General features: G+C 36.3%; 1 protein-coding gene and 1 long non-coding RNA gene across 2 annotated transcripts; one reads left to right on the top strand and one right to left on the bottom strand.

The window, feature by feature from the left end:
- Positions 1-2: 2 nt before the first annotated feature.
- On the bottom strand, positions 3-19,269 carry tspan2a (tetraspanin 2a). The gene is made up of 8 exons (XM_082137097.1): positions 19,030-19,269; positions 11,445-11,547; positions 6,312-6,409; positions 4,641-4,715; positions 4,463-4,546; positions 4,318-4,383; positions 1,676-1,759; positions 3-1,456 (listed from the first exon to the last, which is right to left on the bottom strand). Exons 1-8 carry the CDS (start codon positions 19,096-19,098, stop codon positions 1,391-1,393), a joined length of 645 nt encoding a protein of 214 aa, XP_081993223.1. The 5' UTR covers positions 19,099-19,269; the 3' UTR covers positions 3-1,390.
- A 900-nt stretch (positions 19,270-20,169) lies between these two features.
- Positions 20,170-21,921, top strand: LOC309513703. The gene is made up of 2 exons (XR_014211520.1): positions 20,170-20,768; positions 21,537-21,921. It is a non-coding gene; the product is annotated as an uncharacterized lncRNA (long non-coding RNA).
- Positions 21,922-26,113: the final 4,192 nt, after the last annotated feature.

Below are 26,113 nucleotides of genomic sequence, written 5' to 3'. Positions count from 1 at the left end.
GCTCTGTTTTAATGTTGTTCAGGGTTTATTGACCAGTGACCATATTTTCTCATTTCAAAGCCATTTACATGCAACACAATGCTATAAAAGAGTAAAAAAAAAAAAAAAATTAAGTTGAGGAACTACAAACTCAAATGTGCATATTACTGGAACTGCAAACACATTTATAATGGGGCTTTGTCAGTTGTAAAGGCACATCGATCAATTAAACTATTGGGTCATATTCTTGAACAGAAGACAGAGAAGCAATGGCTGAAGAATTTAGATATGTTTTTGATTTGGCTGCTTTCGTGCAATTTTACAGTAATATTGCAAATTACATTTGTTGATCTCCATAAAACCTGGTGTTTGAACTCTACATATTCAAAATCAGCCGAGTGAGGAAGGTAATGTGGATTAACCACTTAAACAAGTGACACACTTGAAAAAGTCAAAATGAATGAAAACATGTTTAAAGAGCAGAACATGGAGTCTGAAGGTTGAGTTTCCTCTCAGCAGTAATTATACAAATATTACATATGCTATTACTGCTGTAATATTTATTACATTACTATTAATCAACATTAAATTCCTACTGGCAAGATTTTTAAAAAGTAACCAAATTAGGAATTTGTCTACTGCTTAACATTAACCATTAGCCTAGACAATAGCAGCAAATTTACATTTTGATGAACAATTATGAAGCTAATTGTTTTTCTTTGTAATATCATGCACTCATGAATCTTTCACAATAGAACCAGGAACATTACTAAAACAGGTTTAATTTTGAGTTCATGCTGACTTTAAGTGTGACAATCTGTGTCAGAGGTCTTTAATCACACTCTTCCACTCTTTGGCTTCATTCAGTGTCTATATGATGTGGCAAAATTACAATAACCAGCAAAACACAAACATATGACCCATTATCTATTAGCACAGAAAACCTGATCTACGTCACACAATAAATAACATGAAAATAAGTTGATCAATAAGAGGCATCAGAAAGCTTATTTACATCAGTAAGAAAATGGTCAGTTCACTGTGAAAGTCTGGACCGAAGAAGGACTCAAGATGTGAGAACTCTCTATTAAGCGAGAGTAAGTTTGAAAAAGAGAGATGTACACTATGTACCCCTTGTAATGATTCAGTGATAAATAAAGACAAAATAAATGTAAAGGTTAATTGGGTTACAATAGCAGTCCATGCAGTGGAGGTCATCTTCAAACAATGCAAGGAACAGAAAAGAACGATCAGAGACAAAATGCTGTTCACAAAACAGTACCACAAGACCCACACTGCCTCATGGGAGTTCCTCCACCCTGCTCCCAAGCCTGAATGTGATGGTCCGATGAGGTCAAAGAAGGTGCGCTTTGAAACAGTCCAACTGGGCGAGAGAGGAACCGTGAGGTGCCTAAATAACTTCTCTGCTGTTTCGAATGGCGCAGCAAAGAACCATGCTGAAGATCATGCCAATTATCTGTTAAAACAGTGAGGGAATGTTCAGATGTTATACATGATAAATAAATACAGGCTACAGTGTTCCCAAAAAGCATTTGAACACTTAAGCCACACTTATAAAGCAAATCTCAATTGGCTGATTTTTTTTTGTCTCAAAATAAAGCGATAGCTCTTTATATAAAGTTGTATATATGAGTATGTCCAACTTTAAAAAAGAATGTTGGTTTCATATTCTTACCATTATTCCAGCAATGCCAATCCCAACGTATCCAATTATGAAGAGTTTTTCATTGAAGAAGTCTTCGATAGCTTTAACGCAATCCTTGAAAGCATTTAAAAAGAACATTAGATGAGTTTGGCAAACTGATGTAGTGCGTTAATGTTAACACAATATATAAGCCTACACATCTGTTCACTTCTACAGATTTAGCTCTTATAAAACTAATAGCTCTGGCTCTGACATCTGATTGGACGAGCACCAAAGCTGTTGTAAAATAGCAGAGATGTGCACACCATCTATAACTAATTATTATTCTGATTAATTAGTTAATTGAATATTAGAGTTTTATATCACATCTTTGTTGCCAAAAAGCTTAGTGTTGTGCATAAAAACCCATAAACTATGTAAAAAATAAAATAAAAAATCATTGTAATGCATAACCGTATTTATGTTTATTTAAAAAATTAAAAATTAAAAACGGGATGGAAATGCCAAGATTGCATATTACGTTTCGTCACAGTGGCTTCCCTGATAATATCTTACCAACCCAAGACTTTCGAACGGCAGTGTATATTCACACACACACACACACACACACACACACACACACACACACACACATACACACACGAGCTGCACCTGAATAGTAGTCATTTTTTATAGGCTTAATTCATTGTAAACACTGTTAACACGCTGTTGCGGTATCTTCTTTCTAATGTGCTTTGCTGATTGGGATCAACTGACAGTGTGAACTTCACAACTGAAGCACAATGTGACATCATGTTTCTCAGCCGATCAATGTGCTTTCGTGACAGCTATAAATAAAAAACTGGCGCCTTTGTGCCCCTGTGGGCTTATCGGATCAAGTGACTCATTGGACATCTTGCCGCTGTCTGCTTCATTTCTCTCTCTAAGCCCTTCTTACCTTCTCCCTCCACTGGTCTGCGCCCCTCCCTCCCTCTCTTTACCCCGTACAGAGCAACATGGCTGCCACCTAAGGGTCTGTGTCAGAACTGCTCATCATTCCAGTATGAAAGGTGTCCTTCCTGTGGGCCAGATTTACTAACAGCTTGCGCCAGCGCAAACCCTCTTTTGGCATTAAAAAACTACTGTCAGGATTTGTTAAAGACATGCTTGTCTGTCCTCATTAACACTCTCCCTGCCACTGACTCGTTTTTCTGGCAATCCGTGTTTTCACTGTTATATGGTAGGGGGCGCTGTTACACATCTTCTGAAATAGTACAGCAACCGGATCCCAAAACAAGCGAAGATCTGTTAATAACTAGAAGGCATGGATAGAAGATTGCTCAGCACAAGTAAGCTAAAGTAATCAAACATTCAACAGTATATAAATCAAAACTGCCTTTTTACCAAATTAAATGTTGAGGCCAAATCGCACATTTTGTTGTAAATGCCCACATTCAAGTGTTGAAAATAATGAACAAAGCAAGAATAAAATGTGTTTTTGTTGTTGTTGTTTAAAAGGAGAGGCTCTGTTCTTTCTTTGGATATATTGACTTTTTATTCATACAACTTAATATTCTGGGGGCCATGAAAGTTTTGTGAATATGATAAAAAAAATGCTGCTGCTACTGGCTGGTAACTTTTTTAGAAAATGCTGGCGGGGAAAGAGTTAAAAGCAATGCAGAGAGACACACCACATTCTCAGTGAATCAGAACACATCTGATATTTAATAAACATGTGGAGTGGAGTTTTGGACCAATGTAATTTAACTGTGGGCGGGCATAGCACTGAAATTGACCAAATTATTTTAATTAATTAATTAATTAATTATATATATATATATATATATATATATATACTTTATTTAATAAAATAATGCAAAATAATAGAGCTTTGTGGCCTATACAGAAATAATTATGGATGGCAAATCATCTCAAATTACCTGGCATTGAAACGTGTGTCAAAAAGTTATGTTTCTCCTTAACTAATTCAAGAGCTTCCTTCAGAATAGTGAACTGAATAGTGAATTCCAATCAAGCAGATGAAATGGCAGGGGTGAAATGATATTGAGCCCTCTAACATATAGGGCGTTTTTCCACTGGGTTCGTTTGCTGCGGTCTGAACCCGAGTGCGCTAGTTCCTGGCGCCCCCTGCAGCGTTGGTCTGGTTTCACACTCAATTAGTTGTATCGAACCCAGGTGCGTTTGCAGTGATCTTACGTCATCGCAAACGCACACGGAAAACGCATGGAGAATACAACTCGACTGAGCATAGCTGTAATTTGTCTGTTTTTTTGGTGCTATTATGCACAACATAGTGAGAGACAACTACGTTTATGTTCATTACATGGTGTAATTCAGCACATATCCAGGGGACGCCGTGTTTCTGCTGCTCGCAGAAGATTTTTCACTGATGCGACAGTGATACGCATGCGCGGAATACTATACTTCCTGAACAAGCACGCACCCGAGTCCGTGTTGCTTGCACATTAACGCAAACCGCGCCACGGTTCGGGAGCAACCGAGCTCAGACCACCTCCTCCAGGTAGTCTCGGGTTCGGTACTCTAGTGCGCACCCGGGTCCGATGACAGCGTTCACATTAGCGATTTTTCATGCGAACCGTGCCCCGGTCCGCACTAAACTGCCAGTGTGAAAGCGCCCATAAGCAATAAAAGATCGGTGCATTTTAACTAACCGTGTTAGGACTGGCTTCAGTGCACAGATCAGTAGGGCGAGAAGATTCAGTCCCACAGCACTCCAGCTGTGAAATAAGAACAGACATTACATCCACACAAACACTATGGCCACAGATAATTTACTAAATCAAATGCTTGACTGACCACTTTGTGATAGATGGTGGCAATAGCAGTCCCGTTGTCATTTCCCAGAGTGGACTCATAGTAGGTTTGTACATCATTAATGATCTAGAAACACATGTGCGAGTATCAGCTCATTATTACATGACAGTTCATTTCATATTTATGCTCAATAAAATGATTGACACGGTGCACGCAATACCTTTTCCTTATTCAAAAAGCCAAAGACTCCGGCAGCGACCTCTGCCCCAAAGATCACCAGAAGGCAAGCAAAAAACTACAAAAGAGACTTCACTTTAGTTTTTCAATACTAATTGCAATTCAACAGGATCATATAACAGGATATCAAGAAGATTATTTTCAATTATGTAAACATTTTGTTTTATTTTAACACTGTGCATGGGTCGAGCATAATGAGACCAGGAACATGGATTAAGGAAGTAAAAAAGGTCAATTTTGATTTAATGTTTAATTTAAATAAAGTGCTCAAGGCAGAGTTGGCTGCAACTCATTACTATGTAATTAAACACTGTGATTTAATTACTTTTCCCTTGAAAAAGTAAAGTAAGGGATTACTCTTAATTTTTTCTGTAATTTAATTACTGTTACTTATGATGTAATTGCATTAAATATCATATAGACAATAGAACAATTCTATATAAAACAATAGTGGATTTAACATCAAAATGTAATGTCCAATTTTAAAATGTACATTTTCAATGACCAGTAACCTTCTTCCTTTATACTTTGGTCAATTCAAGAACAATTTATTCAATTTATTATTATATATTTGAAAGAATTAAAAGAGCAGTTTCATGTTTATCCTTGTATTGTTCAATGTGGGATTTGATTTGGAAAATAATTAGTAATAAGTAATGCAATACTTTTTTGTAATTAGTACAGCAATACAGAAACAGTGTGTTTCAGGGCATTTCTTTATTCATTGTTGCATAGTTTGTACTAGAGGTGTTCACAGGTCCACTATGATCTGAAAACCCGAGTCCAAACTTTGACAAGTGCCTCGGACACGGGTCGGGTGTGATATTAGTAGCCTCTGGTCTTGGGTACTTTTAAATATATGTGCTTTTACAGATATAACCTGAGAATACCCGAATTCTTTCAAAATATGCCAACTTTTCATTATTCGTTTTGAACGTTCAACAATATTTTATTATTTAAAACGAATGATTCTACTTTATTCCAGGCTTATATGTGTACATAACCAAACCCTCCTGGATACCGTGTTCTGCAACACCCGAGGCATTCGAGGGAATGATTAATGTTAACATTCATATCAATTTATGTCGTTTGAGGTGCAACATAAAGCTTGGACTCGCTCGCCCCAGAAGAAAAATGATTTACTGTTGCCAGACACATTAATTACAGAAAACCATCTATATGCAGTACTAAATCAAATGAACAAAAATGAATCCATAACTGTATATTTTGGTGTTTTTCCTCAAACAAAGCAATTTGTGAAAATCCACAGAAAACATTTTCACACATTTCTGACATATTTAAAGCAGATATTATATGGCAACATGGCTAAACAGAAAATGTAAACGTTTCTACAAATAAAGTAGAAAGACGGGCATATTTTTAAATCTACACCTGCCGTGGTGTTTCTTATTTGTTATATCTTATTTTGGTCTGTCATACCCGGTTGAAAAAGTCCCCACTCAACCACTATGCAGGGGATCGGGTTTGAAAAAAAGTTCTCGGGTCTCAAGTCTAATTTTATCGGGTCAGGTTTTTCTTTTTTTCTTTTTTTCAAATTAATTGATGCACATGAGGTTTGGGTGAGAAGTGATTCGAGTCAATTCGGGTCAGGTACAGATCTTAGGACCCGAGAAGACCTCTAGTTCTTACCCACCGATCCCAGAAGACACTGTGACTCTCTCACGGCCCCAAAGCAACCGAAGAACCCCACCAACATCATGACACCTCCTGCTCCGATCAAGATGTACACCGCTGCGGGGAGAACAGAGTAATGTTGAAAGTTAGTTCTAGAAAATCCCAGCGTGCAGTTCATTATACGACCAGATGATGGCAGAACATGAATAGGTAATAAAATCATTTATTAATTTCAACTGTAAAAGTGCTCATATGCTCTAATACAGATGGCAGATAAATGAAAATGTATGGACCCAGGTGTACTTTTTAGATGACTGAGAGTGAAAGCAACTGATTCAAATTTTATGAAGGTTCTGTAGGCATTTCCTGACAGATGGTCAAAATCAAAATCATCTTTATGTGTTAGGTAATTTCCCACTCAATGAAAACTACAATTCCACACAAAAACACAATTCTTGTGTTTTGCATGTCTATGCATTGAAGTGAGAAGTTTGAGTTGCGCTTCCTCGCGTATCTCCAACAACCAGTGTCAAAGGCCCCGGCTCAACAGAAACAGTCTTTGTGTGAACAGTACATACAGACACCACAAGCTCAACCGTTGCCCTGACGCCTTAATCGTATTTACCGGCATGGTTTTATTTTTCCCAAAACAGTTAAGCGCAAACCTTACCCTGCAGCCATTTTCATTGGTCATCTCGATCACACAAACACACATACATATATATATATATATATATATGCAAAAAAAAAAAAAAAAAATATATATATATATATATGCTATCAAAATGGTCATATATTTCATGCATTAAAATATATTATGCCATATTTTCATATATAAAGTATAAACTGATAAACCACCTAAAACACCCTAGCAATGCACAACAGTTGCACATTGTGACAGCAGGTTTTGCATGAGCAAACAGCACTCTAATTTTCTTTAGAAAATGTGAAACTGTAGTTAAAGACATAACATTTCAGATCTATTTTGGACATTCATGATTACGGGATCTTCATGATCTTGTTGTCATTCTCCTCTTCTTGCCAATTATCTCACCATAGCAACAATTCAGCCACCCCAGACGCAGGGCGCTGACACGTCTGCTGTGCCACACTCACTTGAGACCGCCGTTGCTAGGATGGCACAGTCTCCCTCGCGAACAACTGCTTTCCCTTGCCACTTTAGACAAGCTAGAGCCATACTAATTAATGGAAAAAGATCAACTAGAGCAAAATCTGAGGGCCTGGTGAAGCTAAACGCAGCTAAATATGCTACAATCCCTGTTGTTTAACACCAGACTATAAATTAAAAGCCAACTGTACATAGCCTTGTACACAGGTTTACATTTCAGATATGATTCCACTGACATTTCCATCCTCGAAGGAGTCAAGAAGGCCAAAAGGCTTGCCAGACAGCACAGAGCTGAAGTTTTGCCAAGGTTTTATTAAGGCTAAAGGAAGACAAGCATCACAAGCCACAATAATTGATCCCCAAGGGAGAAAATAATGTTGTTTTCCGAGGACAGAACAAAGGAGATTTGACACGAGTCCTCTGTGAGTTCAGCAAGCTAAAAACACCAAGCCTCCTCTACTCTTGACTTCCTAATTGCCAAATGGATGGAAAACAAGCTGACATTTAATATAAACAGCCCTCCTCCTTTCCTTATACTATAAACACTGAACATCTCTAAATGGGCAGAGAGCTCTCTCTTCAACATGCCGGGACTCAGTCAATTCATTACTTGAGAGCCCGGAAAATGGGCAATTGTTGTTTAACAATGATGCAAGAACATCAACAGCAAGAAGATGAGCAAATGGAAAGTCTTGAGTTTTCTGCAAAGGTGTTTACCGAAAGATCACATGCTGTCAGTGTCGACTGGAATTATATATGCACAATATAGTAACTATGGAAGCTTGTTTCCGCCACAAAATAAAAAATTTTAAAAGATAATTGCGACTTTTTATCTCACAATTGCGAGTTTACATCTCGCAATTCTGACTTTATTTCTCAGAATTGCGAGATGTAAACTCGCAATTGTGTGAAATAAAGTCAGAATTGCGTGTTATAAAGTCAGAATTGCGAGATATAAAGTCAGAATTGCGTGAAATAAAGTCGCAATTGCATGTTATAAAGTCAGAATTCTGACTTTTTTTTCTTTATATCACTTTATATCACGCAATTCTGACTTTATAACACATAATTGCGAGTTTATATCTCGCAATTCTGACATCTTTTCTCTGAATTGTGAGATATAAACTCACAATTGTGAGATATAAAGTCCAATTCTAATTTTCTTTTTTACCTCAGAATAGTTTATATCTCACAATTCTGACTTTATAACATGCAATTGCGACTTTATATCATGCAATTCTGACTTTATATCTCCCAATTGCGACTTAATTTCTCAGAATTGCGACTTTATATCTCGCAATTGCGACTTAATTTCTCAGAATTGCGACTTTATATCTCGCAATTGCGACTTTATTTCTCAGAATTGCGACTTTATATCTCGCAATTGCGACTTTATTTCTCTTACATTATTATTCAAATAAAAATTACAAAATACATTTTTACAAAACCATTTCACCAGTAACTCTTTACTTAGTTTTTAATAGTCTAGTCTTTGAAAATATGAAAAAAAAAAAAAAGTCTAATGTTATGATTATTTTAATTTGCTCAAAAAGCCCAATCATCCATTTACTGATGTATCACAAATCTATTTAAACATGTGCTTAGATGCAATTGATTTTAAAACTTTTTCCCACCACTTCTGTGACTAAAATAAGTGTAATTTGCATCTGGTAAATACTGCAAATATCTGAAATATCTTTAGCTAAGAAGTCTGAGTTAACAAATAAATAGAATATCTGAGTTTTGTTTCATACGGAAATAAAATATCCTAGTGTTATATATATACTAGGAAACAGAGAATATATTATGTATTTTTGCCGAATTCTTCATCTTGCTTCCTGTTTTTGTCTCTTGCATCTGCTGCATTAGCTTCATAGCACATAGTTGTTTGCCAAGTGATATTCTTCTGTTACTGGGTAGACACTGTTTGTACCAAGCACAAACATATTGCCAGGAAATGCTTGTTATCTTATGGTGTACTAGAGATGAATCCACAGAGCATCTCTCACTTCTTCTTTTTTTATTATCACTCTGTCACCGAGACATCATTGAAACGTTTATGCCTTAGGTTAAACCTGGTTGATCAGCTTCAGTGTCTGGGTATCAGCATATGATGTCAAGACCCAGTTTTGCAATTTGTTTCATAATCATTGTGTTTAGCACTTGCGAAGTAGTTGTTTGTCCATTATGTAGCTCCGGACAGCAGTTAGCAGTCCCATATAGATCGTCTCATTGCTGCCAGCCACCAGTGGAAAAACAGCAGGGAGCCGGGTTATTAATGTGCAAATAAATGCCCTTAAACGCAGTTCTACAACTAGAGACACCAATCAACACACTAACCATTATAAATAAACCAATTACTGCACCACTCCTCTGCAAGACCAGTGAGGTATATGTTGAGACCAGCTTTCCGACCAACAGCAGCTCACCAAACGGCTGCTCTGGGGACTAAACCGGAGCTAAAGGGGAAATTACGTTTTTATAATTAACCGACACCAGTTACACGCCTTCCCCTATGAGAAATCAGGTTTGGCTATTTGCAAGAACCATCAGTGTCCCTGCTTATTCATCACAGCTAAAACCAATATCAGATTCGCCATTACAGAGGCCATTAGGGCTCCATGATGCAGATGGGAAATTTCAGCTTGAAATTGCCGTTGGAGCCCGGTGCTTTATTAATAGGCATTGGTGTTGTGCTTATTTATGAAACTGTGAGGTACAGTATGGATTTCTTTATGACAGTTTCTGTACTTTGTGATTAATAAACAGATAACGTACCATGGTAGAATTAATGCTGCCTTCACGACACTTATCGTAAATATGAGTTTCCTAGTTAAAAATGGGACATGAACGCCTTCTCATGTTATATTTACCACTGGGAATCTCAGAGATAATTTTGATACCGGAGTTCCCGAGTTGAGCGTGCCATAAACTATAAACATGACGATTGCTGCTGTGACAGGAACGCTTTATTAGTTATTTCACAACAGTTACAACACCTTGTCTTATCATTAGAGTAGTGCATATTTACATATATGAATAATCATTTGAAGCGTATTGTATGTTTGTATACACAGCGGAAATATTTGACCGAAATTCCAGAATCGCCAGCAAGCTGATTATCTAGACAGCGCTGTGAATGTTTATTGTTTATATAGTTGTCAATGAATGGGACACTACATTTCATTTTGGCAGATTTTCCCAATAAATAGGCAAGAATAAACCTAGTGTCCTCCATTATTCCTGTTCTTTCCAACAATGAAGCACTTAAATGCAACAAGCTAATAATCATGAAAGTGGGAAAGTGGGAAATAGGAAATTTCCGCTAGCACATGAAGGCTGCATAATAAATGCCACATTATCATTACAACACATAATATTTATCCCATGATGTAGTGCATAATGGCATATGCAGCATGTTCAACAACAAGAAGGGAAGCATTTAATGATTATTCACTGTCTGTCACAATATCTCTATATAGCACAGAAAGGTTTTTATAATCTTGTGAGATCTAATCTGATTGGCTGGCTTAATGCAACATAAGTCAGGGTGCAAAGGTTTATTTCAGTCTTTCTCGTGTACACAGTATTTTTTTCTCTGTTTTCTTAGTTTTTAGAGGGACAGAAATTTAGATTACTAATAGAAATTAGAAATTTTAATTTATATTTAATTTATTTAAAATAAATTAAAGCTAAATTAACACTGGCCAACACTCCTGTGCAATAATTTTTCTTGCATGTTTTTTTCTTTATTTTGCTCTATCATTGTAGTATCAACTATTTCAGATAAACACACACCTAAATGGTACAGAAAAAGAAAGGAAACTGTGGTTAGTCATTTTATACTCAGTCACATGGCCCATTTTTAACAGTTTCTCCTATTCATATATTTACAGTGTAGTTTCCTCTCCTAAAAACCCCCAAGTCTGCTTTCATGACACTATATTTTTCGTTAGGTTTATGAAACCTACAAAACTGTAATCTAAACATTTGCTGTGGGCTTCAAAATTTTTTGCAACTCACCAATGAAGAAGTGTTCAGGGGCATCATTTTCGGCTAAGAGGTTGGCCGTGTCTGGGTCAAACCTCAACCATAATCCCACAGCCAACACCACTGAGCCCGACAGCTGGAAGCAAGAGTGAAACAAATCAGGAACATGTGCGGAAAAAATTCACTTCTGTGACCTTTGCTGGTCCTTACTCCATGTCTTTGATTTCAAATTCTGCACTGGTCTATTTAGTTACAAACACACGAATGCAGGGTTTGACTTTGAGAACAGGATACTTTGCATTTTTCCCATCACCGTAACTGGAAGGATAACCTTGACTAAAATAGAGCATTGATTGTAATTCTGTAAGATAAAGTGTATTATTGTGATACTGAAAACAACCTTTTGTCCACCTGTAAGGTCATCAGAGAAAGTTTGTTTGCCTTCTAGTTTATCAAGTCAAAGCGAAACTTACTAGACATTTTAGATTTACAAATTTTAGTAGTGTTGTGGTCAAGACCACCTAAACCGAGGCCAAGTCGAGACCAAGACCAGACTAACATTCCTCAAATTCATCATTTTACTGCCTGAGAAATGTCTTATTATTAATCAACTATTACAATTAGAATAATAAGAGACTAATATAGAGCTGTTACTAATCAAATGAAATCACTAACAACAAAATGTATCTTTTCACAGCAGAGGTGGCACAGAAGTTCATCTGAATCGGTACAATTACAAATGCATAAATAATGTAGAGATTAATGTTTTAAAAATGACATTTTGTTTATTGAACATTTGTATAAAATCAATATCACTTTGCAATTGTGCTCATATTTGTGAAAACACCCCTCTTGCTCGTGATATTGCTTAATTATATAATATGTTATAATATAAATATCAAGATATCAAGTACTTTTCTGCAATCATATCTTGAATTTTGTGGGTATTTGTATTCATTTTAGTGAAATTTTTTACACAATTCCTTGTATAATTTCAGACCCGCCACATCAGTAACAAAATAAATTTAATTACCGTAGAAATAAGTTATTGATTGCATTTGATGCAGGAAGTTTAGCATCCAATTCCATTATGATGACAAATAAATCAGATTTTTATATTTATCCCCGCAGTTGTGGTCTTGAAATAAAATCCAGAATCCTCTTAGTTTGAGACCGAGAACAAATGCGGTCGAGACCGAGACAAGATCAAGACCTTCAAAAAATGGTCTTAAGACCGGTCTCGAGAACTAACACTAAATCTTTAGAAATTGACCCTTTCCAGTGAGTCAACAGTTCATGTTTGCTCAGTTAAATCAGCCTCAATATGCAATTTTGAAATGGTGAAATATTAATAATAATTATGACAAAACTCAGTTGAAAAAAATTCAGTTGATATTAAAAGTCAAATTATTAATAGATAAAAAATATTTTCCTATTATGACCTTTATATCTCATCATTTTGATTGCTAATAACTGACTTTTTAAATTCATAATTTCGAGTTTTTGTGACTTTTTGTCTTATGTGGCAGATACAGGCTTTCACTGAAATGACTGTATAATCTTTGTGGAACAGGTGATTATTGCAAAGGCGACTACATTTTGACATCATGAATGTTATCCGTGTGCAATTACATTTTTAAGTGTAAATTGAGAATCTAAATAGTTTTTAAGGCCACTGTCTACTTTGGTGCCCATCTCTATGATCAACAGGCAGGCTGTGCCAGTCTGACAGGCTTGTCCTGCTGGTATCCACCATCCCCCAGTGCCATCCCCTGCCCCCTCATACCCACCCTATGCAACACCAGGACATAAAACTGCACAGGACAACGACCCACTTCTTTTTTTGCCTGCCCTCTCAAAGACAAAGGCCTTGCTGTCCAGTGCAGTGAAACCACTCTACAGATAACCAATGACTGAAGCCACTGTGCCCTAAATTACATCTTACACTAACCATTTAAGCCAATCTAATGACCATTAGCGCACTGACAAAATCACAGTGTGATGTGGCCTTTGAATGGTTCCTATGACATTTGTGTGGTTTTGAGCAACAAAGACTAAAGAACGAAGAGAGGCTTTAAAAGAACTTCATTTAAACCCTTCATTAAAATAAAGCTGAAATCAAAACTCACCTTAAAATTCTTCAAATAAAACTGCAAATAATCGCATATATGCCACATTTCTAATTTCTAAAATTACAAAAGCTGAAATAAAACTAAATTAAAGCTAAATAGAAAAATAAAAAACTACAAATGCACATAACAAAATTACTAAAACTTAAACTACAATTCAAAATAAAAGCCAATTCAAAATATTAATAAATGCCACAATAGTATATAAATAGTACTTATATAACACTGATCTAATTATACAATCTATTGGCTTATGCATAAGTTTAAGTATATATTTATTTAGTCGAAAATTAACATTTTCTCATCAATTACTTGCATCCATGTAATTCCAACCCTGTATAACAAAACTAGCAACACCATGGTCATATGCATGATCAGATCAAATATAAACCTTCTAAGTCGCTATGGATAAAAGCGTCTGAAAATGTAAATCATATTTCTTATAGGGTTAGTTCACCCAAAAATGAAAATTCTGTCAGTAATTACTCACCCTCATGTTGTTCCAACCCCGTAAGACCTTCGTTCATCTTCGGAACACAAATTAAGATATTTTTGATTAAATCTGAGAGCTGTCTCACTCCTCCATAAGCTTCTAAAGACGATATAACTTGTTGGCCCAGAAAATGCATTAAAGACATCGTTAATATAGTCCAAGTGACTACAGTGGCTCAATCTTAAGTTTATAAAGCGACGAGAATACTTTTTGTGCGAAAAAAACACAAAAATAACGACTTTATTCCACTATTCATTTCCTTCTCTCTGGCCCTCGAGTTTTTTCACGTAGTGTTTTAGCGCAGCGCGTCTGTGTTGCACGTCACCACGTAGGCTCACTATTGGCTGACGCTGGTGATGCGTGTGACGTACAACACAGAAGCGCTGCGCAGTTATCCTACGTGAAAAAACTCGAGGCCCAGAGAGAAGGAAATTAATAGTGGAATAAAGTCGTTATTTTTGTGGGTTTTTTGCACAAAAAGTATTCTCGTCGCTTTATAAACTTAAGATTATATCGTCTTTAGAAGCTTATGGAGGAGTGAGACAGCTCTCAGATTTAATCAAAAATATCTTAATTTGTGTTCCGAAGATGAACGAAGGTCTTACGGGGTTGGAACAACATGAGGGTGAGTAATTACTGACAGAATTTTCATTTTTGGGTGAACTAACCCTTTAAGCACAAAAAACAAAATTAGAGTGTTTGAGACTGAGATTAATTTTTACATTCAACAAAACAGGATGGTGATTTATACTAAAATGACCAAAAAAAGCACCATAAAAGTATAAAAATACTGGTAAAGTATTGTCTACTAATAATCTTTCTTTAGATTTTAATATGAGGCCATGTAACTTGCAGCATAACAACTAGTCACGTGATACATGAAAACCAATGGCATTTATATCAGCGACATTATGCACCAATAATGGAAGGCACAATTTTTTATTTGAGCATAAGCACAAATTAGGAGGTGAAGATTATGAGCCAATAACAGCTTTCAGTCTGTTTCTCGCAAAAGCTATCGTCTGATTTCCGAAGACTTGGAATATAATGCACTAATCGCATTGACGGAATAACATGTGGTCAGAAAAACGTGGGTGTGTCTCATTTATGGGTGATCTATCCCTTTAAGTAGGAGTAGTATGCAAGGAAAACCAAAGATATCCTTCATTTAGACGGAGATGAATTTATACACTTACTAAGCTGGATTGAACTTTTATCAAAGGAATAATAAAACGAAGTGTAAAAAGCAACTGAGACCATAAAATGATCAAATATTAACCTTAGCCACCTCACGGAACATGCTGTAAAATTATTATCTGAGGACATACAGTGCATGCACTGTGCTTTGCATGTGACAAAAACGTAATCAACAATGTGGCGTTATCTTTGAAGAAATGACAACACCATTAGTATCCAGAAAGTTGTTTCAGTCTCAATGCACCCTTCAGAATTCAAAGCAGCCCAGTGAATAAAGGGGTGCTGAATGCAGCACAAAAGGGTTGTACACTTTCAATAACTTTCCTTAGTAACCCGATCTTTGAGAACTAGCTTTGAAGGTTTGCCCATTCAGCATGTGCAGCTTGCATCTTAAAAAAAGTTTGCACAGCCACAGAGAAATGTCAAAGCCCCTTATGATGGATTATGTATGTTGTTTGCTTCTTACGTACAAGTGCAAGTATCAAGGTAAAAAACGATCCTGTTAGTAAACTTGTCACATGCATATTCTATAATTTAGGGTACATCTCACATCGGCAAAAAAGTGTAAAAACAATATGCTTTCTTAACAAAACAACTATTGGTTTATTTTTAAATATTTTATAAGTGTAACTCGTCAGCTAGTTGCCAATATCACCATTTTGATATTACAAATAAAAAGATGTTTTCCCTGGTAAGTTTGCAAACTCTGTTACCAGCAAACTGTATGCCGCTACATACACTTATTAAGTGCTACACTTTAAGTGACTCAAATATTCAACATCTCTTTGGTCTATTCTGCCATATGCACAGTGGTTATTTAAAGAATTTTTAAAAGAATTTTATGGTTTGCAGATATTTCTGTAAGATTCTTTCTCAGCATGTTCACTAAGGACAAGAATATTTTGTAATCAGAAATCTTCCTTAAAGATCATTTTGATAGTTTTAAGAGATGTTCTGCAAAACTCCAGTCTGTGTAGATGTAAACTCTACCCTGAAAGAATATCAGAAGCAGCTTTCTAGTTATTTAAAATTTAAAAACATATATTTAAAAACATAGTTGTCAATGACAGTAACATAGTTGACACAAGAAACATAGTTGACTGGACACATTATTACAATGACACTCAAGTCATTTGCATGTGAAGATCTCTGATGTTATCACTTGCAAATAAACATTATAGTTAATTTAGTAAAATAAGTCAAACATCCCTTAATCCTTCCTCATCCTGATTCTCCCTCATGCACATCAACACTCTCTGAGACAAAAAGGGTTAAATTATGATTAAAAACGAATCCATGACAAATAATTCATTATCATCATCAGAGGACACTAGCCTGGCTAACGTCAGACCACATCTCATTGAGACGTGGTCTGGGAACCATATGTTCATTTTCTCGTATTTGAGGCGTGGTTTACGAATGCCCAGAGCCGTTTATTAGGCGCTACGAATGTCTATCAAATGCGCCTGTACGTAGCTCATAGCCAATCGTTTCAATTATACCAGATGACGTATGTAGAGCGGCAGAAATTCGACGAGGAAGAAGACGAAATAAACCTGCGTTCTAAACTACTTAGAACACTATCTAAGGCTGCATCGAAAGGTAACTTCGCGTCTGATGCCATGTTGGATCCATAGATATAAACAAACTGCTTCGGTGTGTCGCATACATTTCGTCATCGTCTTGCTGCTCCCTCCCCGTTCTGTGATTGGATCCCTTTTTGAGGGGAAAATCTAGTCCATGGTGTCCAGGCTGCCTAGCAGTGTGAATAAAATCGCGCTGCGCTCAAGGCAGCATGGGGAAACCCAGGCTAAGAGGACACAGTCACAGTAGGACCATAACAACTATTTCATTCAAGAGTTGGCTCTACAGGGTAACTTATTTGACAGGTAACATAGTTGACAATGTTACCATTTTCACTCATAATTTCAAGGGCAGACCTTGTCTGGCCAACCAAGCGTTATGTTTTGTTACTAGATCAGGTTAACCTCAAATTTTAATATTTACTTGAATTAAAAATCATAACAAATATTGTAAACCATAACAATGTACCCAACATAGTTGACGGGCAATTAGTATACTCCTTGACAAAAGATCATTGGAGATAAAATAAAAAATTAAGAGGATATTTAGCATAATGTCTTCAAAATATCTGCTGTGATGCTGGTCATACGGTTTTTGGATAAACCATTTTTTTTTTTTTTGTGGTTCAGTTAGTAACATATAGGCCTAGTTGACAGAATTTTAGCTTACAGTAAAATTAAACATTTTCACTTCATTTGAAAGAAAATTACATTGAAACTCAATGTATTTTCTAAGGTTTTTAGATTTTAGAAATAAATGTAGTTCTCTAGACCCACTGACTTCAAAGAACGGACAAAGCAAGAACTAATTTAACGGGCATAAAGGCAATTTCAAGCAAACTAAAAAACAGGGTGCACAAACTATTTGTGTGAGATTCTCTTAATGGATAAAATATGATATTTCTAAAGAAAATTGTACCAAAAAATATAATCATCATTAATGTACATAAAATGTACCCTAAATTATAGAATGACCCACATTCAGCTTTAGACATAATATGCTTTCCACTTTAAAACACAATTATGGATCCACACAGTACTTTCTAAGACTTGACCGAAGGAAATCACATCACAACCTCAAATGATCCAAAAATAAATAAGACCAATTCTGTTTATCTGGCTATACATGAGTTTTGTTGAAAATGTCACAACAAACTGACAGCCTTGTTAAACATTTGTCACTCTCAGCTGGTGGGGTGTACTAGAAAATGTCCAAATAAAACATTGAGACACTGTCCACAATGCAAGTGGATGGATAGAGAGTCAAAAAAACAATACGAAACCGTTTCTCCTATGGTATGGCATAGTTAGTTAACTGTTATATATAGATACAGCCGAGACTTGGCCTATTCTCAAGAAGTGTGGGTTTTGTATATGTTGGTTTCAAACACCTAGTTAAAACTGTCCTAAAACTAGAATCATTTTGTAAAATATAAACACAATAAAACCACAAAAATGATTCAATCAAGAGTCAAGTCAACTAATGAAGGTTTTACTATTTGCATTTAACTTAAAAGCCAATAAATAGGCTACATTAATTATTTAATAAATATTACATTAAATTAATAAATACGGATTTATTGTGGTAAATGGCTTTTCCAAATAAGGTACTATTTTAAAATCAGTGTCAATAAACAATAAGTTCCCATTGAGACATGCTGACACAAATCCACGCTAAAAATATTCACTGGAGAAAAAAGTGTGCAACTTGCCCCGTTCTTCCTTAAAATAGCCCATGGATACTATAAACATAAAAATATATGGCTTTCCTCTAAGACATAGACACATTGTGGCTGTGTTTCAAAATCTACTGTATATCTAGCAGACAGCATCAGAGGCGACTTTAATGCACAAATGATGCTCAAAATGTCTGCACGTGCTTATGAGGCTCAAAAGTGTTGTCCAGATAGTCGGCTCACTAGGTATTGAGACAGAGCCGACATCTGTCACCTGTTTGTAGTTTACAAAAACATCGGCATCCTAAATGTGTTGCTGTTGTTGTAGCTAGAGTCCATAGAAACCTGCATCATGCGACATTTTTTTTTATAATAATTGTGCCGAGACAGAAAAATCATCCTACAGATGTTGAGCAACTCCTAGAAAACAAGGCGACAGCAAATGCACGTACACTTGTGTCAGTGCGATTCGTTATAGATCAAAGCATGTATGTGTGACATCATCGTCACGCAGATATCATCAGCACTGTTCGCACTTACCCAGAATATGAAGTTGAAGATGAACAGCAGGTATTTGACACATTTCATGCCGCCCTGTACTTTGCTCATCCTGCCAGCCGTTTCGTTTCGCGCGCTCGCCGTTTCGACCAAAATGTTTGCGCAAATGTGCAGGCCTGTCTCGGAGATTTAGGTCAGTAATATTATTCAAGCAGAATCCACTCGCGGACCGTCAACACCAGCGCTGCTCGCGTGTGCACAGTGTGAGAGCGCGCGCGCGCGGATCAGCACCGCCCATTGGTCCAGCAGGACACGGGGGCGAGGGCAATCCTTCTTTCCCGCGTTTTCCTGAATATAGATAGATAGATAGATAGATAGATAGATAGATAGATAGATAGATAGATAGATAGATAGATAGAACACACGCCTCACACACATACACGCACTCACACACAAAACAATGATTGTCAGTTTAGAATTGCTTTAGGCATTATGTTTGAAACTGGTGTAATTTACAACGCCTTCATCATGTGGTCAGACATTCAGGGTATTCATTACTGAGTATCTTTCATAAGAGTTGTTTCACTACACAATGAATCTGTCACAATCACTGTCATCTCAACGACCATTGTCTGCTGGTCTGAGGTCAAACTCGGGACACACTGATAATCTTGAGATAATCTTTCTCACATTTTCATTAGAGACTGTCATATTTATCCAAACCCATGGGAGTTTGAGTATTTATACATAGCAATGTAAAACAAATCAGGCTTTATATATATATATATATATATATATATACTTACTCATATTTAGTTGTAGGGTCTTTAGCCTTCCCTGTTTGGGTATAAACTTTAAAATGCTTTAAGACAATGATGCCAAAACACAAGTGGTGCCAACAAAGAAGAGATCAACAATGATGAGCTTGGGTTTATAAAACATTAGTAAGCTTGAGCTAACCCTAGGCTTTGACCATTATCTGAGTTCATCATACAGCCAGCTAAATATCAATAAATATCACTTCTAGGACACAAACGGACGTGAATTTAAAGAAGAAGAAGAAGACATATCTTTAAAATTCACCCAGTGTAGTGGAATATTTTAATAGGAGTTAAATGTACCTCCAAAGTGTACATGTGTAGGTGTAAATGTGCACTCGGACATACGCACACACAGACACATAAGGAAGGAAACACCATAAAAAAGACAAGAGTGACACATGAGGACTTATCTGCAACTATGCAGGATTGCATGTTGCAAACTAAGCATATGGAAGTCACTAGTGTTTTCCCCAGTTCCTCTGGAAAAACCCAAAGTGGCCTAAACAGGAACAATGTATGTGGTTTAGGGTAGGCTATACCTCAGAAAAAGAATGTTCAAGTGTGTTCATTTTTTGATGTTCATCTCTAGAGGGAGTGAATTCTCTCTAGATCCTTATTTTTGCCTGCTGCTATTCATAACCTGAGAAGCTCAAGACGAGAACAGGTTATTTTTGATCAGATTGCTTGCGTGAACTGCTTAGAGTTACTCTTTGTACATCCATTTTTCTGGGACTGCCCTGGGAATGGATTATCTGAAGAATCATAATAACCTTTTGATAATTTGCTAAAAAAAAAAGTTTTTGGATTATTGTGTAACCAAGTATATTTCTCTTTTGTTTAAATAAAGTCTTTTTTCGTCTTACTTCAGCTGTACAAAGAAAGTTCAATAGCAATAAAATAGGCATTTGTATATCTTCACCTGACCAGGACAAAAAAGATCCAAGAAGCTTTCACCGGAGGGTAAGCATGTGAGATCTTTTGAGTCAATGATTGTTATTGTTGTATATTGTGTTAAGGGACATACCTTAGATTTAACTGGTTTAACAAACTAGCCAGTGTAGTAAACCTGACCTGACAGGAAACGACCACCTAACTAGGGGTTAATCAGGCAAATACCAGATCTCACCACACCAGACATGGTAATGTTATATATATAGCATGAGTTATGGTCTGAGGACAAATGGTTTTATGGATAATAATGAGTGATAATTATAAACCCATGATTTAATAAAGTGAAGGGGGTGGATTGGAATCCACTGCTGCTTCAATGTATATGTAATGAGTGATTATAATCAAGGTATTAATCAATATTTTTCGTTCTAAATATCAAATGAGTTGAATGACTTCTCTGGAGATTTTATTTTGTTATTGAAGTTACAGTGTGATTACTGAAATGTTATTTTCATGTATTCTTTTTAATGTCAGTATTTGATATTTGAATGTAGTAACAGTGCTTGCCTATTTATCCCGGCTTCCAGAAATTAAATAGGAACTGGTTTTGTGTTTGAGTTTGTCTTCAACGTTCAAACAAATAGGGGTCATTGAAGTCTATAGTTTAAGGGACCATTTCTCAGTTAAAGCCTATATTTTCCATTTAGACTAAAGTGTCCTATCCTGAGAGAAAGAACTTGTTATCTTGATGTTTTGAGACGAGACTCCTGTTTATAGTTAGAGCCTGGCCAAATCCAACCTTGGAAATGGCTGTGTGTTGGTGTGTGTGTGTGTTAGTCTTCTTGCTTACAGGTTAAGGAACCATTGGCATTGTTGTTCGAGACATAGGCCTACTGGCACCCAACAACTCAAATCTGCGACCTGGAAGGTCACGACGTGCCTAACATCAGGGTCCGAGTGTCAGCGGCATAATCTATGGAGATATGCTTCTGTCTATCTGTATATGTGTGGAAAATTACTATGTTTATCAATTTCTTAGCCAATCAGAATCATTCAACCTGTAAGCAATGACGTAGCTTAGACCTTGGAAATGGTATAACTGCTGTGATCTTTGTAACTGTAAGCGGGGCGGCCTACAAACTCCTGTGTGAGTCTTGAAGCTGACTTCTGCTGATGAAACTGCAAACTATCTTCAGTAAAACTTTTCTTCAATTTTTTATAATTCTGACTCCGGGTCTTCTTTGAAACATCTGGTCCATGGGTCCTAAACTGTTAACCCCTAACAAAAGTTATATGAAAAGTAATAAAAAAAAATGTATTTCAAAGTGGAAATGCTGCTATTTAAAAGATTCAATTATCTCAGGAACATGGTTTCCCATGAATCAAACACAACTTTATAGAGCTGCAATAAAATCATGGCATGGGGTATATGAGCAATTAATAACGTTACATTAATTTAACATTAATTTCACAGAGATACAATTTGTTCTGTAAGAGCAGTGCTCCCTCTTGTGACAAAATATGTAGGCTGTAGTTCAAACATGTTCAGTATTGTACAACAATAGAAAGTAAAATTGAGGAAACTGAAAGTAAAATTGAGTGAAATAACATCTGGAATAGAATTTCTGCATAAACTGCGGGTTACACTTTATTTTAAGGTGTCATTGTTACAGTGTAATTATATATTTAAGTAGCCTACTGAGTAATATTAAGCAACTACATATACTTACTATAGGGTTACGGTAGGATTATGATTTGGTTGAGGGTTAGTTGCTTGTAATTATGCATAATTTATTGTTATTTCTATGGTAAGTACATGCAACATATGTAACAAGGATACTGTAAAACAAAGTGTTACCAAACTTCGTTCTCACTCATATATTACAGAGGAAAATGCAAACAGTCATCATCCTGGAAAGCGTAAATGAGCGAATGAACCACTAGGGGGCGACAGTTGTTTGTTTTTGAATCGCTCCATCCAGCGCTGTTGCATCACTTTACATAGCCTACCATAATACAGTCATATCTCGATTAAGACTTTTATGTTCATGTAATTAGGGAATCTTTAACCTTTCTAAAGACAATACGCATGCTGAGGGGTGGCCGTAGCCTTGTTTGAAATCTCCACGTGTGTCAGTACCATCCACACTTCATTAATCTCATTAATATTCTTTGTGAATTAAACAAAAGGGCTTCTCTTGGATTTGTCACAGCAGACTCTCCATAGGGAGCTGTCCTACAAACAATCAGAGACAGGCATGTTTGTTCCATTTACATGAGCGTGAGGAAAATTCTCTCTCATTCTTCATCCGAGTACACAGAACTGTTTGAAATAGCCGATGACCACGAAACATCACCTAACGAGAGCAAATGACTGTGTGAACGTGATTTTGTTTGAAATGACGACCCCTTTTGACCCGCACTATATCGCTACACAAACACGTGCTGATGAAGGACTCGCCTGTGGGAGATGTGATATATAAACCTAACAATCCTGTTGAATATTCCACCCGAACTTTGACGCCTGACCTCGCAGACTTAAGCCTGTGGCTTTCAGGCTTCCAGACATGACCTCATCATTTGGCCATGCACCTGACCTTTGACATGTGGTCTCCCCCTGTTTACGCAATCAAACCTGAGGTGGGTATCGCAGGCCGTGGCCCATCTGTTTTATAGACTTCCTCATGCTGCCTAAACAAATGTATTCAGAGTCTGATTGGAGTGACACACCTGTTTGTGGTTGTTAGAATTGCTTTTTAACGATTTTCACTCTCAAGGCTAGTTGCATCATGTGGAAGCCTGGAAGGATAACATCTAATGCATTCCAGCGTAGGTCCGTTTCCATGTGTAAGAAGCACATCTGTTGAGACGTGAGGTCGACCCCACCAACACATTCAACAAACTCTCCAGCTTACTCAAAGCTTCTGACAAAATTTGCCCAAACCATTTAGTTTTTCTGCCACATGGTTGAAGGTCATGTCTGAGTCACAAGGGTTTTTTTTACACCAAAACCAGAAAAAAAAATAACTCAACCCCTGAAAGCTTAAACTGAGGTCGTTATGGAAAGTTCAATGGCTTTTTTTGGGCTTCAAGCACACTGGAAAATGTTTAAAGGTATATGCTAGATTAAATGCAATTTAGGCTCTGTCAACAGCTTGGCATGCGCTCGATGACCACAGAAAATAATCTGGACATTCCTTAATGTTCAAAAAATAATATCAAATATTTATAGTAAAGCAATTACAATTGAAGTCTAGTGGGCCAACATTCAAAAGCAAAAAGATGAAGGTCATTTATGTTACAGTAACTTGCATGAAGTAAATTAAGGAGGTTAAGGAACAAATTTTCTAGTTAGATAAAGTTCTGGTTATACACTACCACCAACATTATCACTGGTTTCCTTCCATGTCCATTACTGGTATTCTTGCACAAATACCAAAGGCAGGTTTAACTTTGGTAACACTTAATTTTAAGGTGACGTAGTAACACGTTACTACAAGTACTTACTATAGTAACAGTAAATTATGCATAATTACAAGTAACTACCCTAAACCAAACCCTAACCATAACCATAACTCTATGGTAAGTACATGGTTAATTAATATTACTCAGTCAGTACTTATTTGATGTAACTACGTTACCTTAAAATAAAGGGTTACACTTTATTTTAAGGTGTCATTGTTACAGTGTAATTATATATTTAAGCACTGAGTAATAATAATTAACAACATGTACTTACTATAGGGTTATGGTTGGATTAGGGTTTGGTTGAGGGTTAATTTCATGTAATTATGCATAATTTACTGTTATTAATATGGTAATAAAGTGGTAAAATATGGTATATAAAAAAAAAAAAAAAAAAAAAAAGTGTTAGCAAATAAAGAGTAACCTCAACTTTTTTTTTTTTTTTTGCTGGGTGATAAGCAAATCTATCAAACCAGTGTCATGCAAACATGTAATGTTTGAGTGATATGATTATACAACCAAAATAATTGTGCAGGATTTTCGCTAAATAATAAATTAAATGTTGGTGTGTTTTTCACCAAACCCTATCGTATGCCCTCGGAACACTTGGAAATATGACATTAGTCATATGGGGTCTTAAAAATAAAAGTCATATGGCATTATAACACCAACAGGGTGAATAAATAATGACTGAATTCCCTTTTTTTGGGTGAACTGTCCCTTTAAAGGGGTGGCATAATGCCCTTTTTACAAGATGTAAAATAAGTCTTGGATGTCCCCAGAGTGTGTATGTGAAGTTTTAGCTCAAAATACCCCACAGATATTTTTATACAGCATGTTAAAGTTGTTAATTTTTGAGGGTGAGCAAAAACACACCATTTTGCTCCCAACACAGGGGGCGGAGCTTCAACAGCTTGTGTCATTTTACTTCACACAGACATGCACTGACATTTCAAAACTTTTAGCCTTTTATGTTCAAACCGGAGTCAGACAATGATGGAGAGACTCAAGAAGATGTGACAACATGTAGAATGCAACAGGACATTTCTGAAAGGTTAGTTGATGAATTTATGTAGCTTATGTGTAGTTATCTCCTAGTCATTGATTAGCATATTCTGTCTTTTTCATCTATAAATCGTGTTCCGGGGGCGGGGTTTATGTAAATTCTAGGGTTGGTGATGTCACTAACCCAGGAGGAATGTTGTGTAGTTCCTACCAGCCGTTTGTTGTAGTCCTTAAAAAGCAATTTCTTTAAAAGCAAATATCTCCCTTTGCTTTGAACTTTGAGCGTTGTAACTTTGCAGATGTTGTTTATGCTCAAACAGCAACATTACACACTAACTAAAGTTAGAAAAGTGCAATCATAATCAACCACCCTTTAAGCATGCTTATCTACTAGGCTTCACTAAGTGTATCATAGAAGACACATTTTGTTAACGTGAAATAATTTTCTGTGGTAACCAACAGCACAAATGCTCTCCAAAGAGCTTAAGTCAACATGAAACAGATTTCTTTCTTTTTTTACCATTTCCAAACCATTTTAATTTGATAAGGTGATTAATTTTAGAGTCAAGATATTCAACAAAAACAAAATGCAGGCCAGCTGTTGGTGGCAAGAAATCCCTTAAATTAAGAAAACCCTTGACAATACACTTCTTGCAACTGGGCCCATGACTTTTTGAACTATTGGAGACTGGCAAGTTGTTTGTGAAAATATGTTGACAAGTGGTTGGAGGGGCCAAAAATTAAAGTCACTCAGTACATTTTTTTTTTTTCGCTTTGGAAAAATGTGCACCAATCTATAATAAAAGGAACATGTATTAGGAAAAACATAAGTTCACTTTTGTTAACAAGAAGTTCATCCAAAAATGAAACTTCTGTCATCATTTACTCACTCTCATGTCATTCCAAACCTGTATGTCTTTTTTCTTCCACAGAACAAAATGTCA

The sequence above is a fragment of the Leuciscus leuciscus genome, assembly GCF_965113295.1.
Source record: "Leuciscus leuciscus genome assembly, chromosome: 14".
In the NCBI taxonomy this organism is placed as follows: Eukaryota; Metazoa; Chordata; class Actinopteri; order Cypriniformes; family Leuciscidae; genus Leuciscus; species Leuciscus leuciscus.
This window is presented reverse-complemented; position numbering and strand designations above follow the sequence as displayed.